The sequence below is a fragment of the Oncorhynchus mykiss genome, chromosome 1, assembly GCF_057628025.1.
Source record: "Oncorhynchus mykiss isolate SJ-2025 chromosome 1, ASM5762802v1, whole genome shotgun sequence".
Classification (NCBI taxonomy): domain Eukaryota; kingdom Metazoa; phylum Chordata; class Actinopteri; order Salmoniformes; family Salmonidae; genus Oncorhynchus; species Oncorhynchus mykiss.
Genome location: NC_143022.1, coordinates 17,554,809 through 17,574,718, shown reverse-complemented (window position 1 = coordinate 17,574,718; position 19,910 = coordinate 17,554,809). Strand labels below are relative to the sequence as shown.

At 45.5% G+C, this 19,910-nt stretch overlaps 3 protein-coding genes across 6 annotated transcripts in view; 2 read left to right on the top strand and 1 right to left on the bottom strand.

Moving 5' to 3' along the window:
• The window catches only part of LOC110491417 (membralin), a 23,100-nt gene extending 11,368 nt beyond the window's left edge, over positions 1-11,732 (bottom strand). Inside the window, exons 1-3 of one of the 3 annotated variants that reach the window (XM_036952860.2) lie at positions 10,629-11,732; positions 1,093-1,395; positions 893-995 (exon numbers count right to left, since the gene is read on the bottom strand). In XM_036952860.2, coding sequence (XP_036808755.1) covers positions 893-995; positions 1,093-1,395; positions 10,629-10,841 — 619 coding nt within the window. In that variant the 5' untranslated portion in view covers positions 10,842-11,732. Of the gene's footprint in view, positions 1-892; positions 1,016-1,092; positions 1,396-10,628 lie in introns of all 3 variants that reach the window. The other 2 variants (XM_036952900.2, XM_036952929.2) reach the window with 2 other exon arrangements.
• The window catches only part of LOC110491485 (uncharacterized), a 446,987-nt gene that overhangs the window by 363,807 nt on the left and 63,270 nt on the right, over positions 1-19,910 (top strand). The window lies entirely within an intron of this gene.
• On the top strand, positions 11,713-19,910 carry med16 (mediator complex subunit 16). 2 transcript variants are annotated; one of them, XM_021564688.3, is made up of 16 exons: positions 11,713-11,961; positions 12,278-12,511; positions 12,712-12,819; positions 12,976-13,145; positions 13,628-13,909; positions 14,181-14,330; positions 14,484-14,589; positions 14,865-15,020; positions 15,378-15,598; positions 15,985-16,191; positions 16,655-16,865; positions 17,137-17,270; positions 17,912-18,104; positions 18,333-18,549; positions 18,806-18,889; positions 19,500-19,910. In XM_021564688.3, the coding sequence occupies exons 2-16, from the start codon at positions 12,370-12,372 to the stop codon at positions 19,624-19,626; spliced, it is 2,508 nt and encodes an 835-aa protein (XP_021420363.1). In that variant the 5' UTR covers positions 11,713-11,961; positions 12,278-12,369; the 3' UTR covers positions 19,627-19,910. The 2 variants fall into 2 exon arrangements, with proteins under 2 accessions (XP_021420363.1, XP_036808692.1); XM_036952797.2 differs by having other exon boundaries at positions 11,834-11,961; positions 12,715-12,819.

Sequence of the window (19,910 nt, the reverse complement as noted above, 5' to 3'; positions counted from 1 at the left end):
CCAGTTTGTTTTCCAGTGATTGCACGTTGGCCAATAATAGAGGGTAGTGGTGGTTTACTCACTCGCTGACGAATTCTCGTAAGGCACCCCCTGTATTTTCATATTTTCTTCACGCGAATGACGGGGATGAGGGCCTGGTCTCCGGGAAGCAGTATATCCAGTATATCCCATCAGACTCATTAAAGAAAAAATATTTGTCCAGTTCGAGGCGAGTAATCGCTGTTTTGATGTCCAGAAGCTCTTTTTGGTCATAAGAGAAAGTAGCAGCAACATTATGAACAAAATGAGTTACAAAAAAAATGCGGTTAGGAGCCAGTAAAACAGCAGCCATCCTCTCCGGCGCCACTGTGACCATCTAAAAGCAAATTACGGAAAGGAGGACTCAGGTTTACACAGACCATACATAGCACAGAAAAACCCTTATGCAAAGGCAATTTAGAATGGTTAAAACCAATGCAAGGACAGACAGGGTCAAAGGCACACAACACAAACTGGGCCTAAACTAAAGTCTGGCTCTCAACTGCTACTGCTGGCCCGATTGACAGAGGGTCAAGCTCCAAGTCCACACACAGTCTTTGTCTGGGCACAGCCAGGGCCCTCTGGGGAGGTGAGATGGCATCGCGACATGGCCAAACAGTCTGATTCAAACAATGATCCTTGACGGGCAGAAGACAAGGGAACACATTTTTCATTTTTGGAATAGAATCATGGGGGTGACTAACAACAAAAAGATGGCTGGAAGGGAAGATCAGGGAGCTAACTAGCAGGAAGAGGAAGAAAGGAATGGATTGAGGATTTCTCACTCACTGGGGGGAGGGGGGGGGGGGGTGTAGTGTACCTGCTCGAGTTAGCATCTCAATCTGGGAGACTGTCTCCCTCAGCGGCTGCATACCTTTAGTGGGCGCCTGGCTGAAGGAGAGGTCCTGGCTGTCGTTGAGGCCCCGTCCCCCACCACTCAGCGAGGGCTTCAGCCGTGGCTCGATGTCAAGCTCAAACTGACAAAGAGAAAGACTTACTGAGTTAATGTATAAATGATGCAGGATTATTGGGTCTCTCTCAGCCCCTCCCTCCACACCAGTAGCAGTGTCTCACCCTTACAGAACTGTTGTCAAACATCTCCAGGGTCATCTCCTCCTCGTCCTCGTCCTCCTCGTGGTGGAGCGCGGCCAGGCCCAGCCCTCCTCCTCCCTCCCCCTCAGGCTCCTTGACCAGGCCCTGAAGGCCGTCTGAGTCGTAGAACTGCAGGAAGATGGGTGCACGCGACGAGTTGCGCTGGATCTCCACTCGCAGGATGCCGTCACGCGGCCACTTCTCCCGAACGTGCTCCAGGCAGTTGATAGGCGAGCGTGAGAAAGCGATGTGGATATAGGCCAGGATGAAGAGAATAAAGAGTGCCTGGTGGAAATAGAGGGTGGAAGGCATTAACTTATGGCAGATGGAGTCTAGAGCAGTATTGAGATGTAAAGGCCAATCCCCAAATTGACTTCCATATGTTTAATGGTGAAAAAAGGGGACACATTTACTAGGATACATGTTTTTTACGTGCCCCCTCCTGCAGCATTGTTAATATTGATGACAAACACATTGAAGGAAAAAGGATATTATATATATATATATATATATATTATAAAAATGTTATAGCGGGGCATTTTAGTGCTAGAGGCATCACCACAGACCCGGGTTCGATCCCGGGCTGTATCACAACCGGCCATGATCGGGAGTCCCATAGGGTGGCGTACAATTGGCCCAGCGCCATCCGGGTTAGGGGAAGGTTTGGCCGGGGGGAGTTTAACTTGGCTCATTGCGCTCTAGTGACTCCTTGTGGCAGGCCGGGAGCCTGCAGGCTGACCTCAGTTGTCAGGTGAATGGCGTTTCCTCCGACACATTGGTGCGTCTGGCTTCCGGGTTAAGCAGGCCGGTGTTAAAAAGCGAGGTTTGGTGGGTCATGTTTTGGAGGATGCATTACTCAACCTTTGCCTCCTGAGCAAACTGGGGAGTTGCAGCGATGAGACATGATTGAAATTCAGGAGAAAAAGTGGGTAAAATACAACAAAGAAAGAAGTAACTTATTGCACACAAGACACCCGTCTGATTCAAGCCTGTCTGGGTGGACTAAACCATTGGAGGACGCAGGGATGGCACACCAGTATCACCGGAAGTCCATTGACCCTTAATTCCCAATTTACAATATGTTTGGTTACGTTAATTTGTGTTAAATGCATTTAATCAATTATTATTCCAGTCTTACTTGTCATTGTAGGGGTGGACACATTGTTTGCAGAGCACACAACGTAAGCTACACAAAAGTTTTTGGTTCATTTCATTACATTTGAGTTGTGAATTTATTCATCGTCTTTCGCTTGGAGCGCTCCTGTCAATCTTGAGTAAGGACACGCACCTGATTACACAAAGAAGTAGGACTAGTCTATCTGGCCTGCGCGCAAATGTAGACCTATAAAATGTGCCCATGTGGGGATCGGATTCAATTTCTGATTGTCTTAACTCACCACCACTAATGCGCTGTGGAGCTTCTCAAGTAGAGGTCGACCGATTAATCGGTATGGCCGATTATTTAGGGCCGATTTCAAGTTTTCATAACAATCGGAAATCTGTATTTTTGGGCGCCGATTTCCGGATTTTTTTTATACCTTTATTTAACTAGGCAAGTCAGTTAAGAACACATTCTTATTTTCAATGACGGCCTAGGAACGGTGGGTTAACTGCCTTGTTCAGGGGCAGAACTACAGATTTTAACCTTGTCAGCTCAGGGGATCCAATCTTGCAACCGTACAGTTAACTAGTCCAACGCTCTAACCACTGCACTCCACGAGTAGCCTTCCTAAATTGCTAGCTAGCATTAAACTTATCATAATCACTAGTTATAACTACTAATCCAGTTTAGCAGGCAATATTAACCAGGTGAAATTGTGTCATTTATCTTACGTTCATTGCATGCAGAGTCAGGGTATATGCAACAGTTCGGGCTGCCTGGCTCATTGCGAACTAATTTGCCAGAATTATACGTAATTATGACACAACATTGAAGGTTCTGCAATGTAACAAGAATATTTAGACTTAGGGATGCCACCTGTTAGATAAAATACAGAACGGTTCCGTATTTCACTGAAATAACAAACGTTGTGTTTTCGAAATGATAGTTTCCGGATTTGACCATATTAATGACCAAAGGCTCGTATTTCTGTGTGTTATTATGTTATAATTAAGTCTGTTTTGATAGCAGCTCTTCGCAAAAACAGCGCCGTTTATGACTTCAAGCCTATCAGCCTAATGGCTGGTGTAACCAATGTGAAATGGCTAGCTAGTTAGCTGGGTGTGCGCTAATACCGTTTCAAACGTCACTCGCTTTTAGATTTGGAGTAGTTATTCCCCTTGCGCTGCAAGGGCCGCGGCTTTTGTGGAGCGATGGGTAATGATGCTTCGAGTGTGGCTGTTGTCGATGTGTTCCTGGTTGGAGCCCATGTAGGGGTGAGGAGGGGGACGGAAGCTATACTGGCAATACTAAAGTGCCTATAAGAACATCCAATAGTCAAAGGTATATGAAATACAAATGGTATAGAGATAAATAGTCCTATAAATACTATAATAACTACAACCTAAAATCTCTTACCTTGGAATATTGAAGTCTCATGTTAAAAGGAACCACCAACTTTCATATGTTCTCATGTTCTGAGCAAGGAACTTAAACGTTAGCTTTTTTACATGGCACATATAACTTTCTTCTCCAACACTTGAACATGTTTCATTATTTATTTGAGGCTAAATTGATTTTATTGATGTGCTTTTTTTGGTCCTACAATAATCGGTATCGGAAAATCATAAGGCTTTCGACTCTGTCAATCACCATATACTTATCGGCAGACTCAGTAGCCTCGGTTTTTCTGATGACTGCCTTGCCTGGTTCACCAACTACCAACTACTAACAACTATGCAAATTGGAGTGGGTCTAGAGTTTCTGGGATAATGGTGTTGATGTGAGCCATTACCAACCTTTCAGAGCACTTCATGGTTACGGACCTGAGTGCTACAGGTCTGTAGTCATTTAGGCAGGTTGCCTTTGTGTTCTTGGGCACAGGGACCATGGTTGTCTGCTTGAAACATGTTGGTATTACAGACTCAAACATGGACAAGTTGAAAATGTCAGTGAAGACACCTGCCAGTTGGTCCAGCACATGCCCGGAGCACACGTCCTGGTAATCCGTCTGGTGAATGTTGACCTGTTTAAAGGTCTTACTTACGTTGGCTACGGAGAGCGTGCTCACACAGTCATCCGGAAAAGCTGATGCTCTCATGCATGCCTCAGTGTTGCTTGCCTCGAAGCAAGCATAGAAGTTATTTAGCTCGTCTGATAGGCTCGTGTCACTGGGCAGCTTGAGGCTGTGCTTCCCTTTGTAGTCTGTAATAGTTTGCAAGCCCTGCCACATCTGACGAGCGTCGGAGCCGGTGTAGTATGATTCAATCTTAGCCCTGTATTGACGCTTTGCCTGTTTGATGGTTCGTCGGAGGGCACAGCATGATTTCTAATCAGCTTCCGGGTTAGAGTCCCACACCTTGAAAACGGCAGCTCTACCCTTTAGCTCAGTGCGAATGTTGCCTGTAATCCATGGCTTCTGTTTGGGGTATGTACGTACAGTCACTGTGGGGACGACGTCCTCGATACACTTATTGATAAAGCCAGTGACTGATGTGGTGTGCTCCTCAATGCCATCAGATGATAGCAAAACAGTACAGGTGATCTAGAATGTTTCCCCCTCTGGTTGCACATTTAACATGTTGATGGAAATTTGGTAGATCTGATTTAAGTTTCCCTGCATTAAAGTCTCCGGCCACTAGGAGAGACGCCTCTGGGTGAGTGGTTTCCTGTTTGCTTATACTGACTGAGTGCGGTCTTAGTGCCAGCCTCTGGGGGGTGGCAGGGTAGCCTAGTGGTTAGAGCGTTGGACTAGTAACCGGAAGGTTGCAAGTTCAAATCCCCGAGCTGACAAGGTACAAATCTGTTGGCTGCATTGGCTGCAAGGAACTGGAAACATTGTATCAACTATTGTATTAGCTTGGTCCAGGGGGTGCTCATGATAGCAAACTTACAACATTGTAGAAGATATTCTATATTCAGGAGCAAGAAACTCTGAGCTCACAGAATATTTTCTACAATGTTGTAAGTTTGCTATCACGAGCACCCCCTGGACCAAGCGAATACAATAGTTGATACAATGTTTCCAGTTCCTTGCAGACAGGCAATTTATTTATCAGGATATTTGACCTGTGGGCTCAAATCAAATCAAAATGTATTTATAAAGCCCATCAGCTAATATCTCAAAGTGCTGTACATAAACCCAGCCTAAAACCCCAAACAACAAGCAATGCAGGTGTAGAAGCACAGTGGCTAGGAAAAACTCCCTAGAAAGGCCAGAACTTAGCCTGGTTCCTCTCTAGGTTTCTTCCTATGAGGGGTGGCCAGTTCTCTTCTGGCTGTGCCAGGTGGAGATTATAACAGAACATGGCCAAGATATTCAAATGTTCATAGATGACCAGCAGGGTCAAATAACACTCAGGCTGCAATGTTTTTATTTGTTGTCTTTATGTAGGCTATTTTTACACATTGGCAATGTGTAAAATTGGCAATACTTTTAGATTTGTATCATTTAGATAACATTTTGATTTAACACGACATTGGGATATGAAGACTTTATAAATTAAATTGTTCCACAAAAATGTGCATCCGAAAATCATACCTGACACGCAGATCAGTAGAAATGGTACGATAACTTGGCACTCCAATTGGAAAAGGTTGCCGACCGCTGGTGTAGGCCAGCAGCAGCGGGAGGAGGGTTGAGAACAGACGATTCTCAGTCGACTAAGATTTTATTTTAGTTGGGGACAGGCCTTGTTCACATACAGAAAGTGCAGGGTTTGAGGAGAAGCCGGGAGATATTATATCAGGGTTGGGGTCAATTCCTTTTCAATTCAGTCAATAAACCAAAATTGAAATTCTAAATCCAATGCTCCTCAATGCTTCTCACCAACCCTGGATCCTATATTTCAAAGGGGGAGAAATAGCCTAAATGACATCACAGAGGCTGCTTAGTGAATGTGCACATTACAAAGACACAGAAGGATAGATTCCTACAGAGAGCAGTCAGCTGAGAAAAAAAGTGTGTGGTGCTAGAAAACTTGTCTATTTATAATGCTCCTCTTCAATAGGAAGCCAACACACTCAGAACATCTAAAAGATGCTTGTATCCTTGTCGGTCCAAAGCTAAAGCGTCTGACAGAGGGAGAACACGCCATTTTGTTTCACATCCAATCAGTAGCGGGCAGCAGGGCCTCTTATCGCTGGACTGTCTGATAACACACTCAGGCAGTCAGATTCCGACTGTCAGTATTTTTTATTGTCAAATACACCGGATATGTGCAGTGAAATGTGTTTTTCATGGTCAACCATAGTAGTACAGCGACCCTGGAGCAAATTAGTGTTGCTTCCTCAAGGGCACGTCAACAGATTTTTCACCTTGTCCGCTCGGGTATTCAAACTAGCCACCTTCCAGTCACTGGCTCTAACCACTAGGCTACCTGCCACCCTAGCTAACAGGTAGGCCTGGTGCACCTGTCACTGTTGACCCAACTGCTGCTTGTTCAGTGTGTTTACATGCACACACGCACATATGCATACACCTTGACTGCATAAAGCCCTTGTCAACATTTTCAATCTCTGATAGAATTCTGAAACTAGCTCCAACTGGAATTCCAAGGAGGAAACTCTGGCATCATTCTAAAGCTCCGACTTAATGACCAGAAGATCACGGACATCATGATTTGATCAAGTTTTTTTTCTCCCCAGAGTTCCCAGTTGTCTTGAAAGCACAATTACAGGCAGCAACTAGCCACGCCCCTATTTGTGTTGTGGTATGCAGGGCCTATTGCAGTGTTTCCCAAAAGGTACGAGTTTTGGGTTCTTGAGTTAGCCTAAAGTGGGCCTATACCGAGTGATAGCTAAATACAATTGAAGTCAGAAGTTTACATCCACCTTAACCAAATACACTGCTCAAAAAAATAAAGGGAACACTAAAATAACACATCCTAGATCTGAATGAATGAAATATTCTTATTAAATACTTTTCTTTACATAGTTCAAATCACACAAAAATTATCAATGGAAATCAAATTGATCAACCCATGGAGGTCTGGATTTGGAGTCACACTCAAAATTAAAGTGGAAAACCACACTACAGACTGATCCAACTGTGATGTAATGTCCTTAAAACAAGTCAAAATGAGGCTCAGTAGTGTGTGTGGCCTCCACGTGCCTGGGCATGCTCCTGATGAGGTGGCGGATTGTCTCCTGAGGGATCTCCTCCCAGACCTGGACTACAGCATCCGCCAACTCCTGTGGTGGATGGAGCGAGACATGATGTCCCAGATGTGCTCAATTGGATTCAGGTCTGGGGAACGGGCGGGCCAGTCCATAGCATCAATGCCTTCCTCTTGCAGGAACTGCTAACACACTCCAGCCACATGAGGTCTAGCATTGTCTTGCATTAGGAGGAACCCAGGGCCAACCGCACCAGCATATGGTCTCACAAGGGGTCTGAGGATCTCATCTCGGTACCTAATGGCAGTCAGGCTACCTCTGGCGAGCACATGGAGGGCTGTGCGGCCCCCCAAAGAAATGCCACCCCACACCATGACTGACCCACCGCCAAACAGGTCATGCTGGAGGATGTTGTAGGCAGCAGAACATTCTCCACGGCGTCTCCAGACTCTGTAACGCCTGTCACATGTGCTCAGTGTGAACCTGCTTTCATCTGTGAAGAGCACAGGGCGCCAGTAGCGAATTTGCCAATCTTGGTGTTCTCTGGCCAATGCCAAACTGGCTGTAAGCACAACCCCCACCTGTGGACGTCGGGCCCTCATACCACCCTCATGGAGTCTGTCTCTGACTGTTTGAGCAGACATGCACATGTGGCCTGCTGGAGGTCATTTTGCAGGGCTCTGGCAGTGCTCCTCCTGCTCCTCCTTGCACAAAGGCGGAGGTAGCGATCCTGCTGCTGGGTTGTTGCCCTCCTACGGCCTCCTCCACATCTCCTGATGTACTGGCCTGTCTCCTGGTAGCGCCTCCATGCTCTGGACACTACGCTGACAGACACAGCAAACCTTCTTGCCACAGCTCGCATTGATGTGCCATCCTGGATGAGCTGCACTACCTGAGCCACGTGTGTAGGTTGTAGATTCCGTCTCATGCTACCACTAGAGTGAAAGCACAGACAGCATTCAAAGGTGACCAAAACATGAGCCAGGAAGCATAGGAACTGAGAAGTGGTCTGTGGTCACCACCTGCAGAACCACTCCTTTATTGGGGGTGTCTTGCTAATTGCCTATAATTTCCACCTGTTGTCTATTCCATTTGCACAACAGCATGTGAAATTTATTGTCAATCAGTATTGCTTCCTAAGTGGACAGTTTGATTTCACAGAAGTGTGATTGACTTGGAGTTACATTGTGTTGTTTAAGTGTTCCCTTTATTTCTTTGAGCAGTGTACATTTAAACTCAGTTTCAAAATTCCTGACATTTAATCCTAGTAAAAATTCCATGTCTTAGGTCAGTTAGGATCACCACTTTAATTTAAGAATGTGAAAATTCAAAATAGTAGCAGGAATGATTTATTTCAGCTTTTCTTTCTTTCTTTCATCACATTCCCAGTGGGTCAGAAGTTACATACACTCAATTAGTATTTGGTAGCATTGCCTTTAAATTGTTTAACTTGGGTCAAACATTTCGGGTAGCCTTCCACAAGCTTCCCACAATAACTTGGGTGAATTGTGGCCCATTCCTCCTGACAGAGCTGGTGTAACCGAGTCAGGTTTGTAGGGCTCCTTGCTCGCACACGCTTTTTCAGTACTGCCCACAAATTCTCTATAGAATTTAGGTCAAAGCTTTGATGGCCACTCCAATACCTTGACTTTGTTGTCCTTAAGCCATTTTGCCACAACTTTGGAAGTATGCTTGGGGTCGTTGTCCATTTCAAAGACCCATTTGCAACCAAGCTTTAACTTCCTGACTGATGTCTTGAGATGTTGCTTCAATATATCCACATAATTTTCCATCCTCATGAAGCCATCTATTTTGTGAAATACTTCAGTCCCTCCTGCAGTAAAGCACCCCCACAACATGATGCTGCCACCCCCGTGCTTCACGTTTGGGATGGTGTTCTTCGGCTTGCAAGCCTCCATCTTTTCCCTCCAAACATAACAATGGTCATTATGGCCAAACAGTTCTATTTCTGTTTCATCAGACCAGAGGACATTTCTCAAAAAAGTGCAATCTTTGTCCCCATGTGCAGTTTCAAACCGTAGTCTGGCTTTGTTATGGCAGTTTTGGAGCAGTGGCTTCTTCCTTGCTGAGTGGCCTTTCAGGTTATGTCAATATAGGACTTATTTTACTGTGGATATAGATACATTTGTACCCATTTCCTCCAGCATTTTCATAAGGTCCTTTGCTGCTGTTCTGGGATTGATTTGCACTTTTTGCACCAAAGTACGTTCATCTCTAGGAGACATAACGCGTCTCCTTCTTGAGCGGTATGACGGCTGCGTGGTACCATGTTTATACTTGCATACTATTGTTTGTACAGATGAACGTGGCACCTTCAGGCATTTGGAAATTGCTCCCAAGGATGAACCAGACTTGTGGAGGTCTACAATTTTTTGGTTGATTTCTTTTGATTGTCCCATGATGTCAAGCAAAGAGGCACGGAGTTTGAAGCATAGGCCTTGAAATACATTCACAGGTACACCTCCAATTGACTCAAATGATGTCAATTAGTCTATCAGAAGCTTCTAAAGCCATGACATCATTTTCTGGAATTTTCCTAGCTGTTTAAAGGCAGTCAACTTAGTGTGTGTACACTTCTGACCCACTAGAATTGTGATACAGTGAATAAGTGAAATCTGTCTGTAAACAATTGTTGGAAAAATTACTTTTGTCATGCACAAAGTAGATGTCCTAACCGGCTTGCCAAAACTATAGTTTGCTTGCCTTGAAGCGAGCATAGAAGTGATTTAGCTCATCTGGTAGGCTCGACTTCAACTGTATGTACATAGATTTGTTTATTTGGGCGGAATAATTGTTACCACAGATCTGATGCATTCAAGTGGATTTTTTTTTACTTCTGTTCTACCAGATTAAGATCTAAAATCCAAACTAATCCACATATCAAAACAAAGGCTGGACTTTGCAAATTAAAAGATTGTTAACAGAATGGACACAACATCACAAACCATAATTCTGTTACCAAACTTTGCATCTGCACTGTTCAAGAAAATGTCTTTGTAAAATGTTCAGTGGAAATGGTCAAAAGTAGTCCTTGTGCATAGTTGTATGGCTCGTTTAATTTCGCAATCATTGTTTTGTTTGACATACATTTTATAGTGAAAAATCTGAGTCAGCATCATTCTGGGGAATTGCCCTTTCCTTTGATAATTGAAAGTTATAAAATAAATATACAAAACTAATTTATTTGGAGCAAATTAGCCGAGCGTGAGTGTACTTGATATCATATCCTTGACAAATTGTAGCCTACATGAAGGTAAAATCATGTGAGGGGAAGTCTTACCTTTAGTAGTATAAAGAACTCGAAGATTCTTCTGAAAGACGGTGGAAATAATCTGGCATAGGTAACTGCCATCTTGAAGAATAGGGCATGGAAAAGTCTGTCTCGAACATTGATGAGTGGGTTTTGGTTGATATTAGGGTTTCGTATCCTGTTCGCCCCGCCATTGTTATTTTGCGGGACGTTGTTATTTGCGTTGCCCTGGTTTTCTGACATTTTATCTCTGGCAGGACGATTGATAGTGGCTAGTTAGCTATTTCAATCCAGGTCAAACGTGGCACCAAAAACTCCAACTGTAGAATGGTGCAAAACTGCATTTAACACAATGCAATAAAGCAGCTGTCAGTTCACACAGAACAGTCCATTTCTAGAGGTGACCAATTTGATGTCTTAATGGGCTGTGCTGCACCACGACCATGTCGTAGACAGAGATGTAACTATCCGGCTACAAACTCGTTCCACTAAAGTTAGCAAATTAGTTTCAATACAATTTAGCTAGCACGTAAACGGTTTGTATTAATCTAATTAGCAATGGCACTTGAAGGATTGCCAAAATCGTCTTTACAATAAGCAATGTTCTATTAAGTTGTAGGCCTTATAACTAAGCGTCAGTCAGTCATAATTCACACCCAGGCTAGCAATCTAGTTACCTGCAACATAGCTGTCATGCTAGCTACCACGCAACCTTCCGAAGAAACATTGACGATTATGGTGATGTTATCGAGGTATATTCTTAGTATATTATGTTAAATTCACTATTATGCAGTTGTCTCATTGCCAATCACCAGAAATGTCCCAATAAAATAAAGTTATTAATACCCTACTCACGCTACAATACGCTACTAACTAGTGTCGCTAGAGACGTTCAAGCTCTACGATGAGAACCACCTTGTTACTTTTGTCGATCATATATCTCAGATGGAAATGATAACTATGATTCCAGTTTGTGCTTGATTCTTCAAAAAAATCATCCCTTGCTAGTTAGTTGTTGCAATACTCTCAACGATTCCTGGGAAGCAACAACAACAAGGCAAGACAAAATGTAAGAAAGAAAGCCTGACAAGAAGAGTCGATTCCCGCGAGCGCCCTCTGTAGATGGACCGGCAATACATACACATTTTTATAAAGAGATCATAGAAAAAGTAATATCCAAATAGTAAACATAATATGCTAGATGAAACGTGTTATTAATTTTCGATGAATTTGTACTCTACCAAATACATTTCTAACGTTTTTACAAAAGAATAAGGCTGCAGGCAACTGAAAATACGCCTAAATTCGCTTGTCAGGGGTCCTACCACACCATCTTTGTATGTAACATGTTATAGGATGAATGGTAAAGAGTAAATGTATTTTTTTAACGTTAGAGATTTAAAATCTAAATAAGACATTTAGCTATATTATTAGAAGTTCGTTTGATGTAGTTGCTTCATGATTTGGTTCTAACGTACTACATTATCATATTGCTAGCTAACGTTAGCTCTAGCTAATGGAAGTAGCAGCTAATGCGTTTTAGCTAGCTGTATACATATAACTACGTTGACTAACACAGTAGCTAACCTAACTAACATAGGTGACAGTGTTAGCTCGAAGAAGACTGATGCAAGTAACGTAAATTTGACATCGAATTCTGTGTCTTGTTTGTGATATAGCTGCAAAGTGCAATCAAGTACATGAAGGTGACTGAACATTTCTCTGATTGGACAAGGACACTTGCACAAACAGTGGAAAAGCATATGGTTGAATGATGGAGGTTGCCTATGTTTGTGAGTGGGAGAAGAGACCCAAGAGCAACCACTATCCTTCCATCCCACTGGTGTGTGCCTGGTCCTGCAGGAACCTCGTTGCCTTTACCACAGACCTAAAAAATGAGGAAGACGAGAAAGGTACACAAATGTGCTTGGTACTGATCTTGTGACCATTTTGTTGTGTGTAGCAAGAGCACAGTAGGAATGTGAAATGGAACAAATCGCATTGCCAGTATCAGGTTTGATCCCATATATCTGTATATAATTTTGCATATGTATCTCAATGCCTCGTAACTTGATTAGCAGAACATGCACTACAGTGATTTGCTTTATTTCAGAAGTCAGTCATATGGTCCACATCATTGACACAGAACACCCATGGGATGTGTACTCCATTAACTCTGGACATGGCGAGGTCATATCCTGTCTGGAGTGGGACCAATCAGGTGGGTCAACATAGTAACAACACCAAAACTACTCTTAAAGGTGCAACTGCCCTATCAGTCCAAGTAGACTGATGTGGAACTCAATACAATGCCAAGAAGTGTCCCTAGTGTATTGAGTTAAAATGTGTGTGAACCTATGACTACGTTCATTCATAGGTTCCAGGTTGCTGTCTGCTGATGGAGATGGGCAGATCAAGTGCTGGGCGATGGCAGATCACCTGGTGAACAGCTGGGAGAGTTCACTAGGGAGTGCAGAGGACGGAGACCCCATCATAGCTCTGTCCTGGCTGCACAATGGAGTTAAGCTGGCTCTGCATGTGGAGATGGTAATGGACCACCAGCTTGTTCTCATGTTCACACCACCAGCTCTTCTTAACTGTCTGTGTGGACCTTATGATTTATTACCATGTCAGTATTTTATAGACCAGTTTAAAGCTCTTTTTTTTATTTTACATTTTAGTCATCCAGAGCGACTTACAGGAGCAACTAGGGTTAAGTGCCTTGTTCAAGGGCACATCAACAGAATTTTCATCTAGTCGGCTCAGGGATTCCAACCAGCAACCTTTTGGTTACTGGCCCAACGCTCTTAATCTCTAGTCTAAGCTACCTCTTGAGATAAGACAATACTGTATATGCCATTATTTGGCAGGGGGTGCTGTACACTGGCTGTGGAGAACTGCACATAACAGCATTTAACAAGCATATAACAATATATACTAGGACATATAACTGTAATTTGCCACTTTGTTTGTTGAAAAGTGCCACACCCCACTCTCGCTCTACCTCTCCTCCAATCTTCCTCCCCCAGTCGGGCTCCACCAATTTCGGTGAGAAATTTTCACGGGTCAAGTTCTCACCGTCACTCACGCTGTTTGGGGGAAAGCCCATGGAGGGCTGGCTGGCAGTGACAGTGAGCGGCCTGGTCACCGTGTCCCTGCTGAAGCCCAACGGTCAGCTGCTCACAGCCAGCGAGAGCCTGTGTCGCCTGAGGGGCCGCGTAGCCCTGGCCGACATCGCCTTCACCGGCGGGGGTAACATTGTGGTGGCGGCCACGGATGGCAGCAGCTCATCACCTGTGCAGTTCTACAAGGTAGGTATTAGCTAGCGATGATATTACACAATTATTTTTTGTTATTCTTTTCATTACTGGCTACCAGAATAAGTGCTAGCCAGTCGCCTTGTCTCAGAAAAGTCTGGCAAATAATACTGTTCAAATGCTAACGCTTTTTATTTTCTTGTAAAGAGCGTTTACCATCCGATAATGTGAAGTTTTACTCCAACATACGTTATTAAGTAGTGCAATAATATCACTGACTTTTCGGGATTTTAAATTTCCATTGTCATCCCAACTCTACATCAAGGTGTGCGTGAGCGTGGTCAACGAGAAGTGTCGCATCGACACTGAGCTGCTGCCCTCGCTCTTCATGCGCTGCACCACGGACCCGGTCAGGAGAGACAAGTACCCGGCTGTCACACACCTCAAGTTCCTCACCAGGGAGAACTCGGAGCAGGTGAGAGAGACACTGTGAACACGTTGCTTTCCAAGTGTCCTTTATTTTTAATTCTTTCCAGCTTTATCACTTACCAGTATGCCAAATGTGCATTCAAACAGTGTAGTGTTGTGTGTGTGTGTGGACTAAACCGCAATATGAATACTCTTTTAGGTGCTGCTGTGTGCCTCCAGTCAGATGGGCAGCATCGTGGAGTGTTGGTCATTGCGGAAGGAAGGCCTCCCTGTCAATAACATATTCCAACATCGTTCACCAGTAGGTAAGGCAGAGAACGATAAACCAAGGAAGAGCACACTCAACCCAATTATAAGTATTACTGTAGGTCACTTATAGGGGGCATCTCAATATTTTGAAGTTGTTTCCAATTGTTGTCCACTTTAAAGAACTGAACAGGTAAATTCCCTTTTAGGCATCCTCCATTTTGTTTTCAGATCAATGCAGTTAAAGGAAAGGAGACAATACATTATTCTACAATTGAGTTGCCCCCATAAAGAGACACCCCTTACTCACCCTTTCCTCTCTCCATCCCCACAGTGGGCGAGAAACAGCCGACGATCCTGAAATGGCGCATCCTCTCGGCCACCAATGATCTGGACCGCGTGTCGGCCGTGGCTCTGCCAAAGCTGCCAATCTCCATCTCCAACACTGACCTAAAGGTGGCGTCAGACACCAAGTTCTGCCCAGGCCTCGGTATGTGCTGATGCCAAATAACCCGTCATTCCCCCTCCAGATCTACTATTGAGCACTCCAGGTGGCAGCATACACCTTTACAGAATGGTGGTTTGTAGCTCTATTAAACCTACCAAAGAAAGTGGTTCTATGCTCAAGAAACATGTTAGGGAAGTGGTACCTACATGGATGTGTCCCACACAATATAGTGGTAACATGACACATTGATGCATAATAGCAAAGAAAGTGATGAGTGGAATGTTATACACTTACTCTGTTGCCCCTGTCTGTGCTGCTGGGGTCATTCTCAATGCCTCCCTCTGGAGATCAATAAAGTGAATTCAATTGTATGTGATTCTGTGTGGTGGTCCCTCCCAGGCCTGGCCCTAGCCTTCCACGACGGCAGTATCCAGATCCTCCACCGGCTGTCCCTTCACACCATGGGCGTGTTCTATGGATCCTCCTCGGGCTCCTCCCAGCGGCCCGGTGATGAGCCGGCCATAAAGCGGCAGCGCCCCGGCGGCCCAACCGTCCACTTCAAGGCCCTGCAGTTCTCCTGGACCTCACTGGCCCTGGCCGGAGTGGACAACCACGGCAAGGTGAGAGTGCAACAATGCGTTGAGATCCGTTGACTGTGACCTTACATGTCTCACAGTACGATATCAGCACCTCATCCCCCTTTTATAAAGATGAGAAGGCTACTCCGGATTTGAGGTTGTAAAGCTTAGATGGCTTATGTTTTTGAAAAGGGAAAAATTGTCCCTTGAATACACACCCCAGCCATGGGTGTTACATCTTACAGGAGTTTATGGTCTGCAGGCAATAATGTGTTAAACAAATACAATAAATGTATCCTCTCTTACAACAACAAGCTATCCATGTCCTTATTCATGACTTGTGTCCGTCCCCGACCTTCCCTCAGATATGAACAATATTTGTATCCATATTTTTCATATCTCTCTTTTGGCTCTTCTTCCCTCCTCAGCTGCACATGATTCGCGTATCTCCATCCATGGGCCAGATGCTGGACATGAACACACTTCTGCGCCACCTGCTGTTCCTGCTGGAGTACTGCATGGTGACAGGCTACGACTGGTGGGACGTGCTGCTCCACGTGCAGCCTGGCATGGTCCATAACCTGGTGGAGAAGCTGCATGAGGAGTACATGAGACAGAACCAAGCCCTGCAGCAGGTAGGTGGACCATGATGAGCCAGAACCAAGCTCTGCAGCAGGTAGGTGGACCGGGATGAGCCAGAACCAAGCTCTGCAGCAGGTAGGTGGACCGGGATGAGCCAGAACCAAGCTCTGCAGCAGGTAGGTGGACCGGGATGAACCAGAACCAAGCTCTGCATCAGGTAGGTGGACCGGGATGAGCCAGAACCAAGCTCTGCAGCAGGTAGGTGGACCATGATGAGCCAGAACTAAGCTCTGCAGCAGGTAGGTGGACCATGATGAGACAGAACCAAGCTCTGCAGCAGATAGGTGGACCGTGATGAGCCAGAACTAAGCTCTGCAGCAGGTAGGTGGACCGTGATGAGCCAGAACCAAGCTTTCAGTCAGACAGACTGAAATCTGTTGTAAACTAATTTGTGACAATAGATGGAAGTGTTTTTGTTTGTTTGTTTTTCTAATATCCAGTATCTGTGTGTGAAAGGTGCTCTCGACACGTATCGTGGCGGTTAAGGCCTCCCTCTGTAAGCTGTCATCGGCCACAGCTGCGCGAGCTTGCGACTTCCACGCCAAGCTCCTCCTCATCGCCATTAGCTCCACCCTCAAGTCCTTGCTGAGACCCCACGTCCTCAACACTCCAGACAAGAGCCCCGGGGACAGGCTGGCAGAGATATGTTCCAAAAACACTGACACTGGTAGGAGGACTAGCATCACTACCATTTATACCTGTATAATCAATGAATAGACGGATTCCACTTCTGACACCAATTTCACTTAACGTGAGGCTGAAAAAATGAATTATTGTCTGTTTTAACTGAACAGGACTTTTGTTACTGTTGAACAGACTGTAGGCTAAGGCTGCATTGTTTGCCGTCCTATTAGCTTGCTAGTATCTACAGTGCTTGTCGTTTTTATTTGAAGACTTCAGTGATTCTGGTGAAGATTGACCTTCCACCCCCTTCATAGATATCGATAAGGTGATGATCAACCTGAAGACGGAGGAATTTGTGCTGGACGGCCCCCCACTCCAGTCTCTGCAGCAGCTCATCCAATGGGTGGGAGACTTTGTGCTGTACCTGATGGCCAACCTACCCAATCAGGTGTTTTTTTTATTTTTATGACTCGAGCTACCAGTGTAGGCCTTTCACAGAGCTACCAATGTAGGCCTTTCACAGAGCTACCAATGTAGGCCTTTCACAGAGCTACCAATGTAGGCCTTTCACAGAGCTACCAATGTAGGCCTTTCACAGAGCTACCAATGTAGGCCTTTCACAGAGCTACCAATGTAGGCCTTTCACAGAGCTACCAATGTAGGCCTTTCACAGAGCTACCAATGTAGGCCTTTCACAGAGCTACCAATGTAGGCCTTTCACAGAGCTACCAATGTAGGCCTTTCACAGAGCTACCAATGTAGGCCTTCCACAGAGCTACCAATATAGGCCTTCCACAGAGCTACCAATATTGGCCTTCCACAGAGCTACCAATATAGGCCTTCCACAGAGCTACCAATATAGGCCTTCCACAACATGCTGAAAAAGGTGCATTGTTACTCCAGAAACACTTTGTTTCAATATCATATCTTATTCATGTAGTGTTCAATCAAATGTAGAGCTGGTGCTAGTAAAGTGTTCTTCTGTCTGTCTCTGTCCTTCTGTATGTAGAGCTGATGCTAGAATAGAGTGTTACTCTGTCTGTCTTTCTGTGCTATCTACCTCTTATTTTAACCCTTGTCTTGTCTCAGGGCTCCGTCGTGCGTCCCGGCTTTGGGTTTCTGCGCGACGGTTGGTCCCTGGGTATGCTGCGGGAGATGATGGTGATGATCCGCATCTGGGGCCTTCTGAAGCCTGGCTGCTTGCCCATCTACACGGCCACCTCGGACAACCAGGACAGCATGTCGCTGCTCTTCCGCCTGCTCACCAAGCTCTGGCTCTGCTGTAAGGATGAGGAGAACATGTGTATCTATGGACTATATATTATGTGGATCTAGCTATGTGGGGTTAAATGTGCCAGAGATGCCTTAAGTTATAACAGTGTCATCGGTCTGTATATGAGTCTACTCTGTCCATTCTTCTGTCAATGTGTCTATGCATCTGTTTAGACCTTACGGCCATCATTCTGTGTCTGTATGTGAACCTGGCCTTCACCCATGTATCCCCCTCCAGCTCGGGACGAGGGCCACCCCCAGGAGCCAGATGAGCCGCTGATAGACGAATGCTGCCTGCTGCCCAGCCAGCTGCTGGTGCCCAGCATGGACTGGCTGCCTGTCAACGACGGGATCATCTGCAAGCTGCAGGGCAAGCACCCGCTGCGGCTTCAGTTTGGCAAGCCCTACAGCCTGCCGGGTCTCAACTCCACACCCCAGGTGGAGGTCTTCTCCAGGTAAGAGTGAGGCCTCAGGAGAGGGCTAGATGGTATTCAGGGGAAAAGGTGTCAGAAAAGGGTTAGAAGTAGGTGTAGTGCTCTTGGCATTTAGCCCACTCTTGACATTTGGCCCACATGGCACTCAGTTGTCCTTTTGACATCTGTTTGTAGTAAATGTGCTTCTGCTTAATATTGCTAATATTTCAGTCAAAGCTCAGGTGAAGCCTTCCTGACAGATGCCATTGGTCAATATATTCATTGTGTGTGTATCTAGGAGCCCGGGGGTCCAGAGGATGGATCATCTACGTTGTCTCTACATGGGAGTCTGCCCCACAGAGGACAGCAAAGCCTGTACCAGGTCAGACACCACACCACCCAGGCTCTGTCATAACCCGGCCGCGACCGGGAGGTCCGTGGGGCGACGCACAATTGGCCTAGCGTCGTCCGGGTTATGGAGGGTTTGGCCGGTAGGGATATCCTTGTCTCATCGCGCACCAGAGACTCCTGTGGCGGGCCGGGCGCAGTGCGCGCTAACCAAGGTTGCCAGGTGCACGGTGTTTCCTCTGACACATTGGTGCAGCTGGCTTCCGGGTTGGATGCGCGCTATTAAGAAGCATGGCGGCTTGGTTGGGTTGTGTATCGGAGGACGCTAACCAAGGTTGCCAGGTGCACTGTGTTTCCTCCAACACATTGGTGCGGCTGGCTTCCGGGTTGGAGAAGAAGCAGTGCGGCTTGGTGGGGTTGTGTATCGGAGGACGCATGATTTTCGACCTTCGTATCTCCCGAGCCCGTACGGGAGTTGTAGCGATGAGACAAGATAGTAGCTACTAAACAATTGGATACCATGAAATTGGGGAGAAAAAGGGGTAAAATTCACAAAAAAAAAAAGACATTCACTCTCTCTTCCTACCTTTCTTTTGGTGGCTTTCCACCTTTTTATTTCTCTTTCTCTCCCTCCCCCATCTCAGGTGTGGCTGTGTGACTATGCTCCGCTCCCCTAACAAGACCAACGCCATGAAGCAGTGGGAGCAGCGCTGGATCAAGAACTGCCTTTGTGGAGGCCTCTGGAGAAGGATCCCCTCCACACTGTCCTGAGATCTGTCCTGAGACCATTATCACCGCAAACCCTGACCTCAGGTCAGCCTTTGGACACTAGCCTGCATGACACTGCTGCCTCTTAGCAGATCTCTTTGGGGGACAGATGAAGTACTGGATATCCATACGGTTGTATTTCAAAGATCGCTGTTTGGAGAGGCGGTGATCATGCCGTCATTGGGGTTAAATGTGCCAGAGATACCTGTAAATAGGAACCACGTGTTTTTTATGTCTCTTTATATTCAAACCTGTGTCAAGAAAATAAACCTTATTTGGTGACCTTA